At 39.4% G+C, this 26,027-nt stretch overlaps 2 protein-coding genes across 3 annotated transcripts in view; one reads left to right on the top strand and one right to left on the bottom strand.

The window, feature by feature from the left end:
* LOC122564386 (doublecortin domain-containing protein 2-like) overlaps window positions 1-13,432 on the top strand; it is a 218,204-nt gene extending 204,772 nt beyond the window's left edge. Inside the window, exons 10-11 of one of the 2 annotated variants that reach the window (XM_043719167.1) lie at window positions 7,539-7,676; window positions 12,818-13,432. In XM_043719167.1, coding sequence (XP_043575102.1) covers window positions 7,539-7,658 — 120 coding nt within the window. In that variant the 3' untranslated portion in view covers window positions 7,659-7,676; window positions 12,818-13,432. Of the gene's footprint in view, window positions 1-7,538 lie in introns of both variants that reach the window. The other variant, XM_043719166.1, reaches the window with a different exon arrangement.
* A 1,075-nt stretch (window positions 13,433-14,507) lies between these two features.
* Window positions 14,508-25,454, bottom strand: nrsn1 (neurensin 1). The gene is made up of 3 exons (XM_043718960.1): window positions 25,271-25,454; window positions 18,105-18,314; window positions 14,508-15,224 (listed from the first exon to the last, which is right to left on the bottom strand). The coding sequence occupies exons 2-3, from the start codon at window positions 18,291-18,293 to the stop codon at window positions 14,820-14,822; spliced, it is 594 nt and encodes a 197-aa protein (XP_043574895.1). The 5' UTR covers window positions 18,294-18,314; window positions 25,271-25,454; the 3' UTR covers window positions 14,508-14,819.
* Window positions 25,455-26,027: the final 573 nt, after the last annotated feature.

Below are 26,027 nucleotides of genomic sequence, written 5' to 3'. Positions count from 1 at the left end.
ATCAGCCAGTGCCAACTTGAATGCCTTAGTTGTCCCTGTTTCTGCCACACCTCCAGGTAGTGCATTCCAAATGCCATTTTTTTCTCATGCTGCATTTGCTATGTTTGCAAAATTCTTTAAATTTGTGCTGTCTCAGTCTTGATAATTTTACGAGTAAGAACAGTTTCTCTCTATTTTGTCCAGACCTCACATGATTGTGAAAACATCTATGTGATCTCCTATTAGTCTTTTCTTCAAGGGAAACAGTGCCAACCTCTGCAGTCTATCCTCATAACTGAAATTTCTCATCCCTGGAGTCATTTTTGTCAATCTTTTTGAACTCTTCTTCCTGTAGGAAGAACAGAAAAGTGGCTTATCATTTAAGTGGAGATGTATTGTGTCCGCTTCAGGTATAGAATGATCCAGCTGTATTTGTTCACTTGAATCACAAAAGGTCGGTATGCAGAAAGAGCAGGTGATGGAAGGTAAATGGACCATGTCAATCATTGCAAGGGATTGAAATATAAAGACAGGGATGCCTTGATCCAGTTGTATAGTGTTAGCGAGGCCACATCTAGTGTCCTGTGTAGTTTTAATCTCCTTATCAAAGAAAGGATATAACTGCATTAGAAGCATGCAGAGAAGGTTCACTTGGTTGACTCTAGGGATAAAGGAGTTGTCTTAGAAGGAAAGATTGAGCAGCCTCTAAACCATTGGAGCTTAAAAGAAAAAGAGATGATCATACTGAAACATTTAATATCCTAAGGTAACTTGACTGAGTAGACACTGAAAGGATGTTTGCTGTTACCTGAGAGTGTAGAACTATGAGATACAAGAATGGGTTTTCTGAAGCTAAAGAGAATTTTTGTTTAGTTATCTGTTGTGCTTTTTTCCCCAGAGAGTAGTGGAGGTAGGCTGATATATTTTCAATGCAAACTTAACAAGAAAGTCAAAATATACAGGGTGAAGACTGGGAAACAGGGACCACTGTCCCATCAGTCATGGTCTTATCAATTTGTGGAACAGACTCAAGGCACCAAATTGCTGACTCCTCCTCCTATTTTGATTGTTTGAAAGACAGTCCTGACTTTTCATTAAATATGCTATTTTTCTAACAATTTGTTCAAAGTAGCACAAATGTCTTGGTTTGCAGCTTTTCCCTCTTTCATGAAGCATGTGATAGATTTCTGTTAGCTACTTGCCTTTTTGTAGAGCATCAGGGTCTCTCACTTGTTCTCCACTCCCCTTAACCTTGTGCCTCATTTTTAACTGGCAAACCCCTCAAAATACCTCACACACAAAAACAAAAATTGCTGGAAAAGCTCAGCAGGTCTGGCAGCGACTGTGGAGAGAAATTAGAGTCAACGTTTCAGGCCGAGTGACCCTTCCTCAGAACAGGCCTCTCCTCAAAATTACCTTGTGCTACAGTACAGCTGGGAGTCAGAATGCACGTTAAGGACAGTGGTGGCCTAGCAGTATTATCATGCAACTATTAATCCAGAAACTCAGCAAATGTTTTGGCTTGACTCCCACCATGGAAGATTTAAAAAAAGCTGGAATTAAGAATCTGATGACCATTGTAGATTGTCATAAAGAGCCACCTGATTCACTAATGTCCTTCAGGGAAGGAAATCTGTTGTCCTCACCTGGTCTCGCCTACTTGTGACTTTAGACCCACAGCAATGTGGATGACTCTCAACTGTCGTTCTGAAATGGCCTAACAAGCCATTCTCTTGTATTAATCAGTACAAAGTTTCAACAAGAAATGAAATTGAATGGACCACCTTCTATCGACCTAGGCATCAGGTAAGGCAGCAGCAGAAACAGCTCTGTTGACTCTGCAAAGTCCCTCTTACTAATGTAGTGCCAAAATTGGGAGAGCTGTCTCAAGGACCAAGCAACGGCCTGACATTGTCTGCAAAGTATGAATTCATACTAATGGTTCCGTCTCAGACACTAACATCATATCCTTGGAGATGTCCCGTCTCACTGGCAGGACAGACCCAACAGAGGTAGAGGCACAGTGGTATACAGTTGAAAGGAATCTACCCTGGGATCCTCAACATTGACTCTGAATTCCATGAAGTGTCATGACATCAGGTTAAACATGGGCAAGGAAATCTCCTACTGATTACCACATACCAACCTCCCTTGCCTAATGAATCAGAAATCCTCCATGTTGAATAACACTGAGGAAGCGCTTGGAGGAAGAGTGAGGAATTTCAAGGTCCACCACCAACAGTGGCTGGGCAACTGACCTCCTGATTGAGCTGGTTGGGTCCTAAAAGACATAGCTGTTAGACGGAGTCCGCAGTAGGTAATGGTGGAAATGAGAGGGAAAACACGCTTGACCTCAACCTTATCAATCTGGCAGCTGATGATGCATCTGTCTATAACAGTATTGATAAGTGTGACCACCGCACAGTCCTTATGGAGACAAAGTCCCACCTTCACATTGAGAATAACCTCCATGTGTAACACTATCACTGTGCTAAATGGAACAGACTTCGAGTAGATCTAGCGACTCAAAACTGGGCATTCCTGTGGCACTGTGGACCATTAAAAGCAGGAGAATTATACTCCAGCACAATTTGAAACCTTATAGCCTGGCATATCATCCAATCAGTCATTACCATCAAGCCAGAGGATCAACCTTGGTTCAATGGAGAGTGCAGGAAGGCATGCCAGGAGTAGCACTAGGCATACCTAAAAATGTGATGTCAACCAGTTGAAGCTACCAAGCAGGATAAGGTGCATGCCAAACAACATATGTAGCAAGGGATAGACAGAGCTAAGCAAATTCACAGCCAATGGATCAGATCTAAACTCTGCGTTCCTGTCACATCCAGTTGTGAATGGTGGTGGATAAGGTTGGAAGAGCCCACGACGTCAGTGCAAGAGATAAGGCTGAAGTATTCACAGCTATCTTCAGCCAGCAGTGCCAAGATGATGATTCAGTTCAGCCTCCTCCAGTGGTCCTTTGCATCACAAGTGCCAGTCCTCATCCAATACGATTCACTCCACGTGATATCAAGAAATGGGTTGAGACTCTGGCTAGTACAAAGGCAATGGGTCCTGGCAACATTCCAGCCATAGTACTGATGACTTGTGCTCTAAAACCTGACACTCCCCTAGCCAAGCTCTTCAATACAGTTCTAACAGTGGCAGCTACCAGATAATTTGAAAGATTGCCCAAGTATGTCCTATACACAAAAAAGCAGGACAAATCCAGACTAACCAATTACCACCCCATCAGGAAAGTGATGGAAGGTGTCCACAACAGTGCAATCAAGCAGCACGTGCTCAGCAATAACCTGCTCAATTTTGGTTCCACCAGGACCACTCAGTTCCTGACATCAGTACAGCCTTGGTTCAAACATGGACAAAGGTGCTGAATTCCAGAGGTGAGGTGAGACTGACAGCCATTGACATTCAGGCCATGGTATTAAGGAGCATGAGCAAAACTGGAATCAATGGATGTCAGAGAGCATGCTGTCCACTGGTTGGAGTCACAACCTGGCACAAAAGAAGATGGTTGTGGTTGTTGGAGGTCAGTCATCTCAGCTCCAGGACATCTCTGCAGGAGTTCCTCAGGATAGCGTCTTAGGCCCAATCATCTTCAGCTGTTTCATCAATGACCTCCCCTCCATCATATGGTCAGAAGTGGGGATGTGAAAGTGATTGACACCTGTAAGGACCAATCTCAAAGCCACATCAGAAACACCTGTCATGACAAACAGCTAAATAATAAGATCCAAATCAAGGGGCACATTCAACTATTTTTTCTAATAAGCTTACTGACATTGTTTGGAAGTATTCTGGGGAATATTGTGCACTCCTAGATTCCTGCTATTGGTTGTTCTGTATGTCACAGAAGCTGGCCTTCTGAAGGCGTCTCAATGTGTCCCAACTATGACTTTTGAAAATCTGGTCATAGTTATGAGGTATACATTGGAAAAGGCAACCATTAACCAGGCGGACATGTCACAATGGATGGTCTCCAGTAGATTCAGAATAAAACTAATTAATACATTAGTTCCCTAGAGAGTGACTTATGACAGTGCAACTTTAGTTAGAATTGATACTGCTCTAAGTTGATTCCTGTCATGACCTTTCTGATTAATTCTGATTAATTGTTAAATGTTAAGACCACGTATAAACCTTCATCCATGATTGATATGCTAGACCGACTTTAGTTAATCAGAAAAAGTACAGAGAAAAAGCTGAACTCAAATTCAAAAGATTACCTGCCTTGGAGCAGTTTCTGACCTTGAACTCAACAGCATCTAACAGAATAATCCACAATGAATAAAGAGCCTTATCCCCAACAAACTGGTTGAGATCAACAATAGTAGTAGTTAAATCAATATCTTCATTCGCATCACTTCCATTTAGTTGTCTAATCACCAGTCTTTTACAAATTATAAGCTCCTTAGTAATGCAATAAACATAAAGGAAATGACAGTGAGGCTGAAGGATATCATAAAAGTAATCTAAATATAGTATTTCAATTATTTTTTAATTAGTGAGTACTTTCCTCTTACTTAATTATATTAAGCAGCGCAATTTTACCTTAAAGGAAAGAGGTTGCTGAACTGTGAAAGAACTGAAGGATTTTGTGCATTTAAGTAAGAAATCCAATCAATCAACTGAGCTGTTTCATTGATTTCTGTGTTCCAGTTTTTAATGTTTCTCTGCTCTCTGAGATTAGATATCGTGCCCTGCATCCTACTGCTGGTGTTATTTTTGCTGTTTAAAGCTTTTGTGTTGTTTTGTTTTGTTTGAAGCTGGTTTTAATCTCCTTTATGTACATGTAATTCTACCTCACTTTATACTTAATTTTTGTCTATACTCTGTTAATTGCTTTCTTTTAGTTCTTTGATTAAAGTGAAAATGACACATTTGGAGGCTGGTAATGCTTGCAGCATTGTTAAATTGGCTGATGGCGTCAAAGAAAGATTGCATTTATATAGCATTTTCAAAATTACAATTACTGAAACCACTAGGCATTGCCTAGTCTTGTCCTAGGTGATAGAGTATGAAGATGTTTGGGCAGGTTATGCCAAATGAGCCTGGGTGAGTTGCAGTGTGCAATGCTGCCAATGCGCTTCAATAGTGAAGTGAGGAGATGTTAAAGGTGGTGCCAATCAAGTGGGTTGCTTTCTTCTGGATAGTATCAAGCATCTTGAGTATTTTGAGGTTGTTACTCATCCAGGCAAGTGGAGAGTACCTGTGTGTTGTGGATAGACATTGAGCTGAATTACTTGCTGTAGGGTTCCGAGCCTCTGACATGTTCTTGTAGCCACAGTAACTAAATGCTAGTCCAGTTCAGCTTTTGGTCAATGGCAACCATCGTGACATTGCTAGTAGGGCATTCAGATATTTTAGTGCTCTTGAAAAGGGGATATGGTTAGACTCTCTATTGTCGGACATGGTCATTCTCTGGCATTTGTATGGGACAAATGTTATTTGTCACTTATCAGCCCAAGCCTGAATGTTATCCAGGTCTTGCTACTTATGGACACCAACTCCTCTGAGATTGTGAATGGTTCTGAGCATTCTGCAATCATCAGCAAATATCCCCATTTCTGACTTTGTGATAGAGAGATGTTAACTGAGGAAACCGCTGAAGATGGTTGCCCTAAGGAATTCCTGCAGTAATGTCCTAGAACTGACCTCCACTGTCACAGCTATCTTTCTTGATGCTGAGTATGACTTCAACCAATGAAGAGTTTTGTCCAGATTTTCATTGATTGCATTTAGATGAGGGTTCCTTGATGCCACACTCAGTCAACTTCTGCCTTGATGTCAGTCACTCACCTCACCTCTGAAGTTCAACTTCCTGGTCAATGGACCAAGGCTGTAATGAGGTCAGGAGCTGAGTGGCTTTGCCAGAACCCAAAGTGAGTGTCAGTGAGTGGGTGATTGTTGAGCAAGTGCCACTGTTGATGATCCCTTGTATCATTTTGCTGACAATTAAGATTAGACTTGATTGGTTTTGCCCTGCTTTTAATGGACTGGTCATACCTAAGCATTTTTTTCACATTTCCAGATAGAGTTAAGCTGTAAAGGATGTGGCTCATTCTTGAGCACAGATTGCACCATTGCTGGAAAGTTTCAGGGTCCATTGTCAGTAAACAGTGCTTCAAACCACTTTTTGAGAGGTCATGGAGTAAATCAAATTGACTGAAGATTAGTATCTGTGATACTGGGGACGTTTGAAGGAGACTGAGATGGATTATCCACTTGACACTTCTGGCTGACGATGTGTACAAATGACTTAGCCATGCATTTTTTGTCGATACATGGGGCTTCCCAATCATTGATGATGGACCTTCCTCCTCCTGTGAGTTATTTAATTGTCCATCACTATCACAACTGGTTGTGGCAGGACTGTAGAGCTTAGATCAGTTGCTGGTACAATCACTCAGTCCTAACTATCATGTGAGCTTAGAATTGGCAAGACTACTTGCCCACAAGCAACTAGGTAGCCCAATAAGGAAGTTAAAGACCTGTTAAGGTCAGGGTATACAAGACATCAATATTAGTTGGGGACAGCACAGTAGCATTGCTGCCTCACAGTCCCAGGGACCCAGGTTCGATCCCATCCTTGGGCAACTGTCTGTGTGGAGTTTGCACACCCTCCTTGTATCTGCATGGGTTTACTCTGGTTTTCTCCCACAGTCCAAAGTTTTGCAGCTTAAATTAATTAGCTATAGTGTCCAGGGATGTGCAGGCTAAGTGGATTAGGGATAGGAAATACAGGGTAGGGGGATGGGTCTGGGTGGGCTGCTCTTTGGAGGGGCGGTGTCGACTTGATGGGCCAAATGGGCTGCTTACACACTGTAAGGATTCTATGATTCTCGTCCAGTTACCTAGACAAGACGTCTCAGCAGCTGTATTTTATTTATTCTTGATGTTTGTTGATATTTTACAAATTGATTATGTTGAGGGAAGTGAGTTTGAAGGAATCTGTGACCTTAAAGGTGTGCTGTGGAATACTGGCAATCAATTATATAATGCATTAATCTAGAATTCCATCTTTCGCTTAACAGAGGCTTAAATAGTAAAATAAGTAATTTCAGGCTAATGTATTACATCTTTTCACATCTATCTTACAGTTTAGATTCAAGGCCTTTATCCTTTTTATTAAAATTTACCCTTTATTTTCTCACTCAAACCTTAATTCAATATTTACACAGTGGCACATGCTCACTTTGTGCTTTTGTTAAATTATTCTAAGTGCAATTTTTAAGATAAAATGTATATTTCTGTACGTTAGCGCACGGATTGGAGCCAGAGAGACATGCAATCTCCATGATTTTATTCTAAAGTACATTTGCATTTAAAATAGGATAGAGATGATTAATTATGTGGTATAATATATGTATATTTGTAACTTAGTACATACAGTGCTTAGATATAACTTAATTATGCTTTAATTGCGACATTATATCCTATTGTATCATTTGTGCTGCATTTGACAATATCACCGCAGACAAAAATGTATCTATAACTTTTGATTCTTGTGCTCTTTCTTTTGTTTCTGCTTTAAACAGGATGTTGACAATCTGGAAGAAATATTAGCAAGTCCTGCAGAAAGTATACCGAGTCCACTCGAAGGTGATGGAAATGAAACCATTCAGTCAGCGACTGGACATGCTGTCTTGGCTCAGTGAATCTTGAAGCCGTTACAAGTTAGCAACTATAGCACAATTCCTTATCCTTTTATTTTGTCATCTCATTTTATCTTATTGTTATGGTGCCACCTCTAGCTTCAACAGTGAACAATTGTCGGGCAAAAATGTTTCCTTGGCTGTTGGGGTTGTTCTATAATTGGTCAAAGTGCTTGCTTGTGATTAAATACAATACTTTATGGGTGAAGGCTAGGGAATAATTTGAACAGGCCACCTAAACATAATGTAATACTGTTTCTAAAGTCATATATTTTCACAATAAGCTCCAACATTCACATTCCTATTGGAACCCTCTCTATAATTGCATCCTCTCTTCCCGAAGTGCTAATAATATGGCTTCAATGGAGAAGGGTATAATTGATGCAAGATCCATTTACATAGTCAGCTTTCATTGTAAACGTGGACTTAGAAATTTGTAATGGTGAAATTTGGCCAACGTTTGCCTCTGTGTACTTTTTTTCACATAGTTTAGATAACCTGCTTGTGAGAGGTCCACTCAAAAACTAACAAAAAGCCTATTGCTAATCAGAGCCTGTAAATTGAAACAAGCAAGTACTTTGAGCCTGGAACTCTAACCCAGCGAACATTTGGTTAGGATATTTCCATTTAGCTTCATGAACAGCTGGGCCACAGGAATACTTGCTGTGAATTCTTACAGATATCATTGGCTTTGGAAAGTGATATTAGCTATAAAGTAATTGATTTTGGTATGATTGGAATGATTTTGTTTTGCAGCAACATCCCATTTTTAGAAAATTATTACAGCTTGTCAAGTGCACATTTAACTACTTTTACCCAGCAACATATGAGTGAGCTTTAAAGTTTCATGAGCCTCTTGATTACCAATGAAATGTCTTGACGGCCATGGTTAAAACTCAGAGGAAATGAAAGCAACCAAAAGTTTCTGATTAACATGCAGAATAACAATATGATTGCCCAGCTGAAACATTAGCTGACTGTTTTGAACAATTTAAACCATAGTTGCTACCACAGCCCACCTGCATTTATTGGAATTATACTAAATAAGGGTAAGTGCTGGTGGAGCTGCTATAGCCTTGTAGAGGGGTTTCACCTGCAACAGTTGTAATTATTGGGGACTGAAAGGTAGTCTCAAAATGTTGAGTGCCAGTGCGAGACTTTAAAAAATCCAGCCTTTTTATATCAATGGCAAAACATGAATAATTATTATTAAGGTAAACATATAAGAAAGTGAGCTTCATTAAGACCCCCTTGGTTCAATAATATTCTTTGATTCTATATAAAGATGACTGGCTGTTATGTCAGCTTTGATATCTTAGATCATTGTGACAAAATGTTAAATTATTTACTGGTCTTAAGACCAACACATGCCCATAAAGCCATATATTATTTTGAATCCTGCAGCTATCTGTGCACTAATTTATTGCATTTCTCTCACCTTATATATTTAGCACAATTGGGATTGGGGGCCCAAGAGGCAGGGTGTATTCAGACGTATACAGAGTGTAGTATCTGAACTAATCTCGATGTGCAGTACAATAAAGCTAGCGCCAGGGAATAAATGAATTGTAGTATCAGAGATAGCACTGAGAGGAAGTAAGTAGTATTAAAAGACAAAACTTTCTGAGTCCCTGTGCTAACAGTGAGTTTCAGTTCAAGCCCCCCCCCCCCCGCAATTAATTATCCACCCATTAATGTAATGGATGAACAACCACAAGGATGGTGGGAGAATTTTAAAGTTACATTTTGTTATGATCTGAAATGTACTGTCTGAAAATTGTGTCAGAAGGAGATTGAATAATAACTATCAAGGGAGAAATTAACTGAAAATGAACACACCAACTTGCAAAATCATGGTCCATTCAGCCCCTCAGGCTTGCTCCGCTATTCAATAACACCATTGGATGATCTGTTAGTGTTCCAAATTCCATATCCCTATCAACCCCTTAATCCTTGATTCTCTTGCCGAATAAGAATCTATCTACCTCTGCTGTACAAATATTTAATGATCCTACCTCTACCACGTTCTGAGATACAGTTCATGCCTTTGAGAGATGAAATTTCTCCTTTTCTAAAACGATGACGCCCTAATTTTAACACTGTGCCTTTCAGTTCTGCACTGATCTACAAGGGGAAACTTCTTTTCTACATTCACCTTGTCAAGACAATTCAGATCTTGTGTACTTCAATCATCACCTCTCACTCTTCTTAATTCGAGTGAAAACAAAGCCAAGTCTGTCCAATCTAACCTCCTAAGACAACTTACTCCTTCAAGTTATCAAGTAATCCTTCTCTGAACTGTCTCCAATGCATTTGCTTCCTTCCTTAAGTATGCACATAGCATTCCATTAGCTTTTTTGATTATGTGCTGTACCTACTTACTAACTTTTTGTGACCTGTGAACCAGAACACTATAAGCCTCCTACACATCAGAATTTTGCATTCACTCTGTTTATGTAATACTCCACATTTTTCTTTTTTCCTGTCAAAGTGAACAACTCCACATTTTTCCATGTTATACTTCAACTGCCTGATATTTACCCATTCAGTCAAACTGTTTATATCTGTCTGCAATCCCTTTATCTCTTCTTTACAATATACTTTTCTACCTATTTTGATGTTGTCAGTGAATTTAGCTACCACGTTTTTGTTCCCCTTTAAGGCATTTGTGTAAGTTGTAGGAAATTGAGACCCCAGCACAAACCACTGTGCGTCCTTATCACCTTTTTCTAATCAGAGACCAATTTATGCTTTTATTGTCTCAACTAGCTGGACTTCTATGGCTGTTAATATGTTGTCCCGTGTGCCAAGAGATTCTGTTTTCTACACTAACCTTCAATACGGTGCGTTATGACCTAACTTCTAGAACTGCATATACAGTACATCTACAGGTTCTCCTTCATCGACAGCATATGTTACTCTTTTGAAAGAACTCCAATACATTATTTAAACATGATTTCCCTTTGATAAAACAAGGCTGACTTCCCAATTTACCTTGAGTTTTTTGAAGTGCACAGTTCTATTCCATCTAATAATCGATTCTAACACCTTTCCCATAAATCACGTCTAGGCTAATCCAGACTATAGTTTCCTGTTTTCTGCTTCCCTCCCTTCCTAACTAATGGGGTTAAATATGTTACTTTCCAGCCTGATAGGACCTTTCCTGAATCAAAGTATTTTGAAAAATTAACATTACATGTCTAATAGCTCATTAGCCACCTTTTTAGGGCCTGACAATGGAGTTCTTGTGGACCTGGTGACTTGTCAGCCTCCAGCTCCATCAGTTTACGAAGCAACATCTGATACATGCCTGCCTTCTCCTCAGAGAAAATTCATCAAGTTTATTTATTCTGTGAACACAGAGGATTTGTGATTGTAACTTAAGTCGATTCTTTTCTCCTTTCTGCCTCATGCTTTCCAGTTATTACTAGAATACATTTGTAATTCACAATCTTTCGAAGACCAGCATTCTCTTTTTTTGTCTTTTCCTTTTAAATACATGTCGAGGCTCTTGTTACCCATTTTACATTATTAGCAAACTTCCACTCATCCTCTAATCTCTTCCTCCTAACCTTTCAGTGATTTTCTGCCAAATGGTATGATCTGACCAACCATCTGACCTGCCATTTATCTTTCCAGTTATTTGCTTTTGCCTCAAGTTTGATGCTTTCCCTAACGCCTTTAGTTAACTTCAGCTGGTAATTCCTTCCTTATAGTAAGAGTAAACTTATTATAAGCATTTTGATATATCCCCGTAATTATCTGCCACTGTTTCTGTACATGCCAGTTCACTTCAGCTAGCTCAGTTTACATGTCCACATAGTTGCCCTTATTTCAGTTTAAAACGTTAGTCTTAGAGCCCACTGTTCTGTTTGTAAAGAAAGGAATGAGGCAGGGAAGCGATGACTATTTGATAAGTTCTTTGAAAGAATCACCACATACATATTGGATAAAACGGTCTCTTTCTGGTGCAGTTTGAACCACATGTGCTCACATGTGCACTGATGTCACCCACTTGGTCTGAGGTATGGTCAGCAGATCAGTCTTCAGGTTTTCAATCCAAATGTCTGAGAGAATTTAATTTTAAAAAGCAATACATTTTTCTGCATTCTCCTCCAGTCTTTCCACACCCCTAGGCAATACACAGAGCCTCAGTCTGCTGACCATGTATTCTGAGTTCCCATGCTTCTAAGCAAAGACCCGCAAAGAGCTGATGGAAATTATGATATCTGCTCAAGTTGCTGTGATTACACATTCCCTGACAATTGCAAAATCTTCCCACTACGTTATTAGTAGCTAACAGGAGGTGGAAGATAACATTTCCATGCTTTTAGTCACAGTGTAGCCTTGATTGTATTGCATACCCTTACAATGAAATACTATAGATATAGCAAAATAAATTTATAATCTATTTGCCAGATACATAGACATTTATAGGATAATTTATTCCCTGTTTATTGACCTTAGGTTATTAATTAGTGAACAGTTACTATAACTAACATAAAAACACAAGAAATAGGAAGTCAAGCCACTCAGTTCTTTGAAGCCTTTTGCATTGACGTTTATGGCATGTCATGCAGAGGTCAACAGAATACATAAGCAGGAACTTACCTCCTCAAGAGTGGTGGGAATAGGAGATATGCAAACATATTCTGTGGTCAGAGTGTCTCAGTATCACAGTAAAGATGTGTTCTTTCTTTTACCCAGCAACAATTTTAACATTATGTCTAAAAATGAAAATTGGGGGAGAATATCCAGTGACTTCCTACAGTAGATATTGTCATTTCCATATGAGAGTTTGTTCCACAATTTAGGCAGCATTGTGCTGTGCATGCTGGGATCTGGAGTTAATGGTGCATGCACTTTCCTGGGTTTTGGCACAGTTCCAGAAGTTGAGGGGTTGGTGTTCGGATTTGTCCTGCACGCAGCCAGAGAAGCTTTGAGTTGAACTGGATCATTTCACTTTTGACTCTTAAACATTACACATGCAATCATGGCTATCTGATTTTTATGTTTATGTTCAAAACTATTACACTTTTTATCACAATTCTTTTTTTTTTCTATGACTACAGTGTATACCTGTCTGTAACTGATGATTTTATTTCCCATTTGGTGAAAATGTAAAATGTCATTTACTCATTCTGGTTCTATTTATAACCCAGAGCTTTGATCCCCATGGCGAGAGTGAACCTTGGGCAGAATGGATTTCAAGTATTTTTGCCAGTGGATAGGCATCTCTTTGTTACAATGGATTATTCACCAGAGAAAATAACAACCTCTACTGGTGCAATACCTTTTGTTTTCGTTAAGACCCTTAGTTGAGGTCTTGAGTGTGGCCGTTGATGATCTGTAAAAGATATGACATCTGAAGAGCCTAGAGAAACTTTGTCAATTTGACAGCTGATTTAATGTGAGGGAAAACAGATTCATTTATTTGCACATACTGTTTATATTAATTTGTCTACATCATACACTTTGAACTGAAAGCACATGGATCATTGAGATACCTTTGAAACCGTGTAAATAACACCCTAATGAAGACTTAGAAACTGCTATCATTGTAAAATATGTCCTTGCATATGAATACTTTATCAATATTTTGTTGGCCAGGACTTTAGAGATGTTGTATTATATTTTACTTTACATTTCTATATTAAAAATAAAGTGAATCAATGCTGTTTTTGTTTCGTTTTGCTGAGGACAGTGGGTTGATAAAATTAAAAACTACCCTTCCATTGCCAGAGCGCTTGCAGAACAGGATTATAGGGAGAGAGAGAACAAGGCAAAGGAATGAGTGTTGATTACTTTCAGAAAGGTTCTGACAAAGGCATGAAAGACCAAAGAGTGTCCTTTTGCATTACACGTGTAGGGCCCTCAGTGCTGTGGGTAAAGTACATTGCTGCACACTTTCACAGTATTTTCTTGGGATTGTGTTCACTGTGCACATTATATGACACTCAGGAAGCTTTGGAATTGCATCTTAAATTGTATTCCTTGGAGCAAATTAATTGCATGAAAAAAATCACAATAAATCCCACTAAGCTAAATAAACACATTTGTTCTTCAGCCTCAATGGACACTCATGCAGCAGTCTATTTTTATCGTCCTTGTTCTGATAGTCTCCAAGATATCCTTTGTTTTATAACATTCCTGTGAAGCACTTTGAGATACTTAATACATTAAAGACACCACATAATTACCAGTTGTCACTTTAGGCTCAGAATGGCTAAGTCTGAGCCACTAAGTGCAGTACTTTCGCATTTTCGGCACTGTGTCAGCATCAAGCTTGTGAAAGTAAAGCATGACACAGTTAGATTCAGTGTGCCGCTCCCTCGACTCCTCTCTAATCGTGTGGATTAGTCATAACATGTGAAAAGCACCTCTGCATCAACTGATATTTTCACTTAGCTGATCTTGTAGGGACTTACAGCAAATCCAAAGTTGGTCTTTCACACCCATATCCCAAGAATGGGATTACGATTTCCTTTACAAACAGCAGCAAAATAATATTAAAATCCAGATCCTAAGTTTAACCCAGTGAGCTAACGAGCTCTCCCCAGCTCCCAGCCATAACTCATTCATACAAACACAGGAACAAGGACCAGGAGTAGGGCATCCAGTCCCACAAGCATGACTGCTCTGACTGTAATTTTAAATCTGGATTCCCACCTATCCTGATAACCTTTCACTTCCCTGCAATAAAGGCAAAAATAAATATATTTTATTTTTAGATCACTGAAGTGATTTTACTTCTTAATCAACTCTAGAATTCTGTGGGCTGCTTAATAATTAGAAAATAATACACATAAAATGAAGGATCAAAGATACATATAGAATTTCAGTTATATCATTAGTCATACTTTAATTTATTTCAAATACACATAAAAGCCATTTCACATTAGACTCATAAACAAACTACTTTACAAGTTGGAGCTTGCATCTGTATTCTGAATCTGGTGAATGTTGGAATGATGTTGGTCAATGTACAATTGATATGAAATCTCTCATGAGATTCCTGCATGATTTACTGAATGAAGGCATAAATCTGAAATTTAGGGGTTGAGCACATATGCTACTTCTTTTAAACCTCTATAAAAATATGATAAAACATTTAAAAAGATTTTAGCTGGTACAGATACTTTACATTGGGCTAATATTTGCATTTTAGGTCTCCAAGGTGGGCTGTATGTTATGTACTTTAGATAAAGTGATGGGGATTTTATGTTCACCTGGAGTTGGTATCTTAGTGACAGGCTGGAAGGAAGCCTGGGCTTCTGCAATTCTCTCTTTGAACTTCTGCTGAAGGTATTTCTCTTCCTTGGAGTAACTCGTGGCAAAGGTGGACATTAGAAGGCAAGCAGCTATTATCATCCCACCAATGCAAAAGAGGATGGCCCCTGCCAACTTACATGTATCCAATGCCACATTGAATTGGACAGCATGACCATCCACTACCAGAAAATCTTCATTCTCCTCTCCAAATGCTTCAATCTTTGGTGGTACCAGATAGCCAGCTGCAATCAGTGCCAATCCTATAAGCAGTATGGTAGTCCCAGATGTAAGTCCAACCTGCAAAATCACAATAAGACATTGTACAGCAAATTTATGCTTCACCAATTCAGCAAGACAGTTTGCAGTTACAACCAAAAATGTTGCCAGTTCCAGAATCGAGCACGAAGTTACAGCATGCTAAATAAATTACTATGCCGTTATAATTGTGTCAATTAATGTGTGAATGTGGCTTAAAAGGGCAAGCTGGCCTATTGTAAACAATAAAGGCTCTCATGTATTCATGAGATCATGCTAATTTACATATTTATTGGGCATATTCAAATATTAGTGAAACGTGTGTGCTGCCTTAATGTGTTAGCACCTTTGGAAATGAATTGTTTTCCCTGTTCAAGGAAACTAACCATTGCAATGTTTCTGATCCTTGAAAATATTACACAATTCCTGACATGAAATATGGATCATTTACCATTGGGCTTCTGCCCTAAATATAGTTGTTCAACTATATAATGGCAAATTGATCAAGTAAGTTCCCACATTAACATCATATATTCAATCCAATATTTTATACAGTGCATTGATGTTGTACCATTATAGCCAAGTAACTGTGGTCAAGCAGAAAACAAATACATAAGACTAAGGTGCTTAGAAATGGAAAATGAAGGTATCATACCGACAATACCAGTAAGAGCACAAATCACAAAGCAATACCTCAGAGAAAACAGAGACAATCAGAATTAAAAGCTTTTGAATAGGAAGTGCACTTGCATTTAACATTCTAATGCAGAAATATTCTGTTTTGCCCAGAGACTGACAAAGCAACACATCTCATAGTGATTTCTTTTTTAACCTGACCCATCAGTTTAATTTTTAAACCATAATTTGTGGCAAATTTGAATTGATAATGATTCAGTGATGCCAAAAGGTGCCTGATCATTGGATCCAATGCTGTTTAAGGAATTGCATTTAAGGATAGGAAAAGATGCAGGAAACAATAGGGATGAAAATGAGGTGAGTTATAATCAAGTTGGAGGTAGAAAGGGAAAAAAGACAGAATTAAGAAGTGTTATGACACAGACGGTAGCAATTTGGCCCATCATGCCTGTGCTGGCTTGTGAAGGAACATCATTACTGAGCGTCATCTCCTGCTTTCTCCCTATATCTTTGCATATTATTTTCTGCAGTCCTCACTTTCTCCATATTATTTTAATCCTAATGATCATCCAATAAAGGGAGCGGCAACAATATTGGATTTGGAGAGAAAAAGGCCACAAGGAAAAGTGAGAAAATAAACTTTAATTTTTAAAAACCAGCTGTAACAATTTATGATCTAGAGGAATGTGACTTCATACTTTCACTGTTCCCTTGCTGGACCTCCAAGATGGTGTGATATGTCAGGATCCTAAATCACATAATTGACAAGATGCTTATGACATGACTTACCAGCCGTAAACAACTGTTACTCATTTTAGCAGCATACACTCAGCAACTTAATGACACAAATGGAAAGCCTATAGTGAGGTGGTGATTTCTTTCCCAGTTTTGGAAGAATTAACCATGGAAATTTTCCAACAATATGCAGTAGCTCAGAACACATGTATCTCTTCACATTATTATCAATAAATATTAGTAGGTCCTATGAACTTACAATTATATTCCAAATTTTAAGAGCCATTGCACTTAAAAATTGAAGAAACATTGAGAACAACATTACATACAGTGTGGGCATGTGTGAGGTTATGCACTTTGAAGGAAGAACAGAAGAGATTAGATTCCCTACACAACCACAAGGGATGAACTCGGATTTCACCAGTTTCCTCATTTCCCCTCCCCTCACCTTGTCTCATTTTCCAGCAACACATTTTCAGCTCTGATCTCCAGCATCTGCAGACCTCACTTTCTCCTCATAGATTCCCTACAGTATGGAAATAGGCCCTTCAGCCCAACAAGTCTACACCAACCCTCTGAAGAGTAACTCACTCAGACCCAATTCCTATCCTATATTTACCACTGACTAATGCACCTAAGAATTTGGGCAATTTAACATGGCTAATTCACCTGGCCTGCACGTCTTTGGATTGTGGGAGGAAACCCACACCGACACAGGGAGAATGTGCAAACTCTGCACAGACAGTCACCTGAGGCAGGAATTGAACCTGGCAGGTCTCTGGTACTGTGAGGCAGCAGTGCTCACTACTGAGCCACCATGCCACTTAGATGATTATTATTTAAATAGAGAAAGACTGCAGAAACAATGGCACAGAAAATTAGGGGGTCCTAGTGCATGAATCACAAAAAGCTAGCATTCAGCTTCAGTGGGTAATAGGGAAGACAAATGGAATGATGGTCTTTATTTCAAAGGGAATGGAATATAAATGTTGCTAAAACAATACAAGGCACTAGTTAGACCACAGCTGGAATACTGTGAAAATGTTTGGCCTCTTGATGAAGGAAAGATATACTGGCATTGGAGGCAATCCAGGGAAGGGCTGATCTTGGGTGTGGAAGAATTTTCTTCTGAGGAGAGATTTGGTATTTCAGTCTTGTCCTCATTGAATTTTAGAAGAATTAGCAGAGGCCTTATTGAAACATATAAGATCCTTAGGAGTTTGACAGGGTAGATATTGAGATGTTGCTTGTGGAAATACAAGGGCATAACCTCAGAGTAAGCGTTGCTCATTTAATACAAAGAGGATGAGGATTTTTTTTAAATGAATAGTAAACCTGTTGAATTCTTTACTGTAGAGGGCTACAGAAGTTGGGTCATTGAGTATATCCAAGCCTGAGATAGACCGATTTCCAAACATTGAGGGAATCAAGGATTATGGGAGAAGGTATTGAGGATTATCAGATCAGCCATGGTCTCATTGAATGGCATTATGGACTCGATTGGCCCAATGGTCTATTTCTACTGATTTATCTTATTGTCTTATGACATACCTTCCAGACAACAGAATGCCACCTGCTTGGAGACCTCTTAATCTGAAAATCATCCTCATGCTCCCATATAGATGCCGTACAGTCTTCATAGAACTTATGCAGATATGATCGGACTCCATAACGTTGATGTAACCCATCTGCATTATAGTTAGAGTTCTCCGACTGGCAGATCTCTGCACATAAACTCATCGTTTACAACTGCATTCCAGCCTGTAAATCACAAAAGACTGAAATTTGATAAAGGAAAGGGCAACACAATACATCTATTCTGAAAGGTTTAACAATCTGAAGTTATATTTAGCAGGTCTAATTCTACAACCACATTGCAACTCTAGAAGATAGGCTACATGCTACTGTTATTGACAAAGTAACCTGTTTTAAAACACAACAATATAATTCTCAGTTTTTGCTCACGTAACTATGACAATCATAGAATGCTATCCATACGTTTATATGATGGAAGATCAGAGTTAATTACTTGTGCTTTGCATTTAATACTTTGACTCATTGTAACGCACCATCATGAGTTAATGATTTGTGAATAAATAATCTTTTGTTTAACTCCGTCTGTCAACCATTTAATTTGTGGATTAGTGGTGCTGGAAGAGCACAGCAATTATGGCAGCATCCAACGAGCAGCGAAATCGACGTTTCGGGCAAAAGCCCTTCATCAGGAATAAAAAGAAGGGCTTTTGCCCGAAACGTCGATTTCGCTGCTCGTTGGATGCTGCCTGAATTGCTGTGCTCTTCCAGCACCACTAATCCAGAATCTGGTTTCCAGCATCTGCAGTTATTGTTTTTACCTAACCATTTAATTTGTCCCTACAGGAAGTAAACTATCCCAGTAACATGTAGATGCTTCTCATAAAGATATAGGTTTACTTAACAAAGATTTTCCTGTTACTTATGGCAATAAAAAAGCAGAACCTACAGCAGTATATGAAAGGCAATTGCAATGCCATTCAGGATATGTCACAAAGGTTTTATTTTGATTTAAGACTAGATAAGGTTATTGTAAAAGTAAGAATCTTAGATATAATTTTATTCCAATGCCTATTAATTTGAAGCAAAAGGCACACTGCATAGTTAATATGCATTTTAATCTAGTCATAGAGTCATACAGCACAGAAACAAACTCTTTGGTCCAACTTGTCCATGCAGACCAGACATTCCAATCTGACCTAGTCTCATTTGTATATAACCAGCCAGACACCCTTTAAATATTGTAATTTTACTAGAGTCCACCACTTCCTCTAGCAGCTCGTTCCATTTATGCACCACCCCTTGCATGAAAAGGTTACTCTTCAGGTCCTTTTTAAATCTTTCCCCTCTCACCTTAAACCTACGTCCTCTAGTGTTGGACTCCTCACCCTAGGAGGTAGAAATAATTTTCTATTTAGAAATAACTAGTCTGAATGACCAAGAATTAAGTGTATTCTTGAGATAGAATGATGAATACAAAGTTGTCCGTTTTTGATCAGTTGGTCAAGTGGAACTAAATTTGGACATTTTAACATTAACATGATCATTTAGCACATATAATATAAAAGATATGGTGCTCTCAGAGACCCAGATCTTTCTTCCTCTGTTCTAGTACAAGGTTACAGCTGTTGAAACAATTAGCAAGCAAGAAAGAAATTTTCTAATTATCTACTTTCCTCTCTTCATTTTAAGACCTTCGTTAAAATCTACTTCAATCATTTACCACTCTTTCTCATCTTCCTTTCCTTTGGCTCTCTAATTATTTTTCCTTCATATCTCTACCAATTGTATGGAGCCTTTCTATATTAAAGGAACCATTTAAATATAAATTATTGCTGTTTGGAGATGGAATATCCTAATGAAATTAACGGTCTAGTTATTTTTTCTGGTTAACAAATGACATTGTATCTGCACTTCTTCAACATGAGATCCCACAGTTTTGCATCTCTTGGAACAGGCAATGGACAGAATATAAGGTGAAACTTCAAGTGATTTATCTCAATGCTGTAGGTTTAACCTTGTAGCTCAAATGCCCAGTGTGATCCTTATCTATTCCCCACAGCAGCCATCCTTTTACTTTTTGAGTGATGTTACACATTCTGGCTTAATTATCATTCCTTTAGTCAATTGGGTAAAATCCATCAAAACTGGACTGAGACTGTTTAAAGTGCTTTTAACATCAGTTATTATAGACAGCAGAATGAGTAAACTTTCTTTTCATCAGTCCAAGCCAGCATTCTGAAACATTACAAATGGTGAAACAATCATTTGTTATCACTCTCGACAACCTAGTCATACAGAATTTTGCCAACTCACAAGACAGTAAGACACCATAAATTTATTCAGTCTTGGAAATAAATTCTGTTTTGCATTTGCATTTGCAATAATTTATGATGATTAAAGGCGACGATGAGGCAGAGTAGAGAGAAATGGATTTTTTTCTCAAATGGAGGGGTCTGGTCAAAAGGGTTGTTCAGTGATTATGACAAGAACTCCCTTTTCATGTGGATGGTTATAGAAATCTGGAATTCTTCCCTAAAGACCTACTTACATAAGATCAAATAAGCATTTAAGAACAAAAGTTGATAGATTTTATTCAGCAACGGTTTTAGAGATTAGACAGCCAAGGTGGACAAATGAAGGTCAGATGCAAATAAGCCACGATTGAACTTAATGACATAATAGGCTTGTCGGACTGAATAAGCTACTTCTGTTTCTATGTTTCTACCTTTATATATAAAAAAAGTCTCAAAAACAGCAAACATTGCAAACCGTGCACACACAATATGAAATGGATGTGCAATGTGCGCTTTCTAGTCCAGGAAGCAAGTTTCTTTTTAAACCTGTTGATAAAGAAAGATTAGACTCCCTGTGGGTGAAAAGGTGCGAAGTACATTTTGTCTGGCTAAGCAACTTTGCAACAGGAGGTAATGAATCAGTGGAACTTCATAGGAATTATTGCTAAACTGTGTTGCCGTTCTAATAGTTTTATGTTAAATTTGACATTGTAACAAAATATCAGTGACTCACCATCTGGGTCATGAGTTCATTTAGACTGATATCTTTATTGCAATTTTGAAGGAGTACTGTAATATGGTTTGCTTTTGACCAGTTGACTGTTCAGGTAAACATAAAAATTCTATGTAGTATTTGAAGAGTATAGGTTTCTTTTTGGCATCCTTGCTAACAGTTCAGCCCTAACAAATACCACTAAAAACAGATGGCTGATCAGTTACTAATTTATTATTTTTACAGCCATGCTGTGCACATATTAGGTAACCATATTTCTCTACACAACAGCGACACCTCTTTAAAAGTCATACATTTGTGTAAAAAGTATTGGGCTGTCCAAAGGTGCAGCCATACTTTGCACAAAGGAAGATGGTTGTGGTTATTGAAAGTGAATTATTCCAGCCACAGGACATCACTTGATATTGTCAGGAGTTCTGCAGCTGATTTATCAATGAACTTCCCTTCATCATAAGGTCAGATGTGGGATGTTCACTGTGCAATTATCAATATTCAGTATCACTCCTCAGACAACTAAAGCGGTCCATATCCAAATGCAGGAAGACCTGGACAACATTCAGACTTGGGCTAATAAATGGCAAGTAACAACTGTACCACACAAGTGCCAGGCAATGACTATCTCCAACTGTTCCAGCCATAAACCTACTGTAGCCACAACAGCAAGCAATGGGCTGGGAATTCTGCAGCAAGCAACTCACCTCCTGACTCCTCAAAGTATGTCCACTGTCTCCAAAGCTCAAGTTAGAATTGTAATAGAATACTCTCTTGTCTGGATGAGTGCACCTCCCACAATACTCAAGGTGTTTGACGCAACACAGGAAAAAGCAGCCTGCTTGATTGGTATCCCACTTAACAACTTAAGCATTCAATCCAGCCACCAGTTAAGAACAGTGGCAGCAGCGTGTACCATCTATAAGGTGCACTGCAATAACTCAGCAAGGCTTCTTAGACAATGCTTTTCAAACCTGTGACCCATATGACTTCGAAGGACAAAGGCCACAGAGAAATGGGAATGCCATCACCTGCAAGTTTGCCTCTAAGACATCATCTTGCCTTGAAATTATACCTCTGTGTCTTCACCATCAATGGGTCAAAATCCTAGAACTCCCTTGCTAACAACATGTTGACCTATACCCAATGGACTGCAGCAGTTCCAAGAAGACAGCTCACCACCACCGTCTTATGGATAGCCAATTAATGCATAGCCAGCCATGCCACATTTGATGAGTGAATAGTAATTTTTAAAACTCCACAGAGAGTTGCGCGCTCACAAAACAACTAGATCACGTGAGTAAACGGTACCAGATTTCAAACCAGGAAGTTGAGTCACATTGCCTATCTATTGCCATTGTAGAATATCATCAATAAATAATATTTTACTGTTAGCTAAATATTATGTTGCAACAAATTTCAACTATTGATATCCCCTTTTCCCAGCCTGTAAGAATAGGGAATCAGATTGCACCATTGCCCCCAGGGTTTCACCAGTACCATTTTGTAGCTTATTACTAGAATGTACATTATAAATGATAGAACATAGAACAGTACAGCACAGAACAGGCCCTTCAGCCAACGATGTTGTGCTGACCACTGATCCTCATGAATGCACCCTCAAATTTCTGTGACCATATGCATGTCCAGGAGTCTCTTAAAAGTCCCCAATGACCCTGCCTCCACAACTGCTGCTGGCAACGAATTCCATGCTCTCACAACTCTCTGTGTAAAGAACCCACCTCTGACATCCCCTCTATACTTTCCTCCAACCAGCTTAAAACTATGACCCCTCATGATAGTCATTTATGCCCTGGGAAATAGTCTCTGGCTATCAACTCTATCTATGCCTCTCATTATCTTGTATACCTCAATTAGGTCCCCTCTCCTCCTCCTTTTCTCCAATGATCTGCGGTATTGATCCTTCGACCTTTTCATATTGTATATCAAGACATTAGATTAGATTAGATTAGATTGCTTACAACGTGGAAACAGGCCCTTCGGCCCAACAAGTCCACACCGACCCGCCGAAGCACAACCCACCCATACCCCTACATTTACCCCTTCAACTAACACTACGGGCAATTTAGCATGGCCAATTCACCTGGCCTGCTTGTTCTTGCCATTTCCCTGTCACAATGCATTTACTATTGGGAACTCAATGAATGAACAACAGAGTTGTCCAAACACCATTGATAGTTTCCTGAGGATTGGGTTGGGATATCTGGTCGGCATGAACGAGTTGGACCGAAGGGTCTATTTCCATGCTGTACATCTCTATGACTCTATGACTCTATTCTGATTGAGTGACAAAATTTTGTGGGTGCAAGACCAATATTTACTTGTGATAATGACACCAACTCCACCTCTCTGCAACAGTCCTTCACTTCCCAACTATTTCTGTACTTAGCAGACACCATGTAATGGATAAGCAAAAAATTCCAGTGATTATCTTAATGTGAGTAAGATTGAAATTTGTTTAGTTTCTGTCAAAACATCTGCAAACTAATTATTGTTTCTATCTCTTGTAGATTGAACCTGGCAATGATTTTGTTTGAAACAAACTAGACTTTCAAGCCCTACCACAAAGACCAGCTCCTTCCAACCTTTGCAGTCATCCATTCCTCTGAGCTCCCTTTAGTTTTACAGTTACAGAGATCTTCATTAACACCCTAATCCTGTCAGGTTTAATGATGTTTTCATTACCATTTTCTCCACTACTTACCTCTGTAAAGGGCAACACTCCTAAAGGTCCATTGTTTGCACTCTTTCATCTTTGTTCTTACTAGTTCTGCATTTGTTCATCATTCCCCAACATATTTAATTTGAAATGCCCATCTGACATTGGCCTATTTTGCAACCCCCCCCACCCCCCACCATACAACCCTGCCATTTCAGCTTCAGACATCTCCCCTTCACCTAATTTTCACACTTCCCTTCAAATAATTTTGGTTTGTTGGGTTTTTCCTTCATCCTCTTGTCCTAACCCCTTCAACAACATAATCAGGTTGTCACCTGGTGTAGCACTTTGTGACAAGGTCGTTAATTTATAGTGATAGCGGCATGTTATTGTCACAGACTTATTGAACACTTATTAAATACATCAAAGGTTAAGCCATTGTTAATACTTAAAAACAAATTCTTCAGAGGAGCCCAGCTAACTCATGAGAAAGTCGAGATATGGCAATACTTAAAAATGCAGTCCAATACATACATTGTTCTGATTTTCTTAAAATATTCTGGCAACATGTAACAGCATGTCGTTGGATTTTTTAAAGCAATACAGTATTTCTCCACCTTGCTTATCTAACAAAAATTGGATACTGTAGCCAAGATTATTTGTATTGTAACATTAAAGTTTGACCAACATTTTGAAGGGTAAACTAAATTATAAATAATTCCCCAAGGGGTTTAAAATTTTCTTCAAAGTGGAGATAACAGGCGCACCGCTTCCCCTCTGGATTATCCCGTGTAAACCGTCAGGGAATTTCCAAAGTATCTACACTTCAGGCTCAACTGTTAGTTTGCAGAAATGATTGGCATATCTCCCATAGTGCATGAAACCTTATTCCTGTTTTGCCATTACAGTTAGACGATCACTGTTTATCCCCATAGTTTGCACGCAATTTGAGAAGTCTATAAGAGGGAAGTGCATGCTACATTAGCCGACTGCATAATAAACGAACTCGAACACAGATGTATTTGTCCAAGGTGCTGAAATTCCCACTGAACAAGTGATGGCCGGAAACTATCGACCTGCAAACGGGCCATTCAAATCCAATCCAAGCTCCATACATAGCGCAGCAAAACCAAATGACCGCTATTTCACCTTTTAGCTTGTTCCTGCTGTTTCGGCACCAAGGACTCCACCTTACGCTATGTCCATATTGTATACAAGTGAGTATATGCAATTTACAAACAAGAGTGCAAGTATCGACATTTAAGGTTACCAGTAAAGTCTGACACTTATCAGTTTTCATCTGAGGCTGGGAAAACTTGTGAAACACAAACAATGCCCACATTTCCCAGGCTGTGGATGTGGGCGTCCTGCCCAGGGATCCCCTGGAGCTCGCTCTTCGGTCGCCGCTCCCTCTCCATCCAGCCAGCTCCTCGCCTCGCGGCCCGAGAGCAGCTGCTTTACTTTTTATTGTTTGCATTTTTACCTGTTCCCCACAAAACGTGACTTTGCAGGGGCGGAGGGCTGGAGTGTGTGTGTGTGTGTGTGTCTCCGATCCGGCGCCGTCCCCCCTCCTTTTCCTAGTGCCCGGCTCTCAGTGCATTGCCATTGCTTCGAGTGCCCTCCAACCCGGGCAGCAGGCACTCAGCCTGGATCCCAGCGCGCGTGCGCCTGCTCTGCAAGGGGGCGGGTTCCCGAGCTGGCCTCCCTACCTGCAGGCAAGGACTTGCAGTGGAGCAGGGCAAGTCGGGAGGTGCTCCTTCCACTAAATTAGCCCCTTCCAGTTTAGGATCTACATATGCATTGGCAGTAGTTGCAGGACCATTCAGCCTCAGTCTCACCATGTCTATCTGGAGCATAGAACTTTGCAAACAACAAGGTGCCCCTTGAGTAGTGCCTGGAACAGAATAAATACTATCTCCCAAAGGCTTCGCCTAAAGCAGAATATATTGAATCATTAGGTAAATTGATCAAAACCTAAGCGGGAGAGATATTTTCGGGACCATCTTAAAGAAGGCAAGGACAGCAGAGATTTTGGGGGAAATATTCCAGAGTTGAGATGCTCCAATGGTGGAGCAATTGAAAATAAGGGGCGTGAGAGGCCAGAATTACCATCGATGCCTTTGGCAGATTATGGGGCTAGAGCAGATTAGAGAGACTAGGAGGGGCTATTTTGGAATTTGAAAATAAGGGCAATCTTTTTAAAACCGAATTACTGCTTGACTGTGAACCAATCAGTGAGT

This window comes from Chiloscyllium plagiosum, chromosome 29 (assembly GCF_004010195.1).
Source record: "Chiloscyllium plagiosum isolate BGI_BamShark_2017 chromosome 29, ASM401019v2, whole genome shotgun sequence".
NCBI classification, from domain to species: Eukaryota; Metazoa; Chordata; class Chondrichthyes; order Orectolobiformes; family Hemiscylliidae; genus Chiloscyllium; species Chiloscyllium plagiosum.
The sequence above is the reverse complement of the archived record's forward strand: the minus strand, read 5'-3'. Positions and strand labels throughout refer to the sequence as shown.

What these genes read in the sequence shown, in the direction of transcription:
- nrsn1 (XM_043718960.1), bottom strand. Translation starts at nt 18,293, where the DNA reads ATGAGTTTATGTGCAGAGATCTGCCAGTCGGAGAACTCTAACTATAAT. An exon ending in GGCATTCTGTTGTCTGGAAG is followed by an intron (nt 15,225 to 18,104) that starts GTATGTCATAAG and finishes GTGATTTTGCAG; the next exon opens with GTTGGACTTACATCTGGGAC.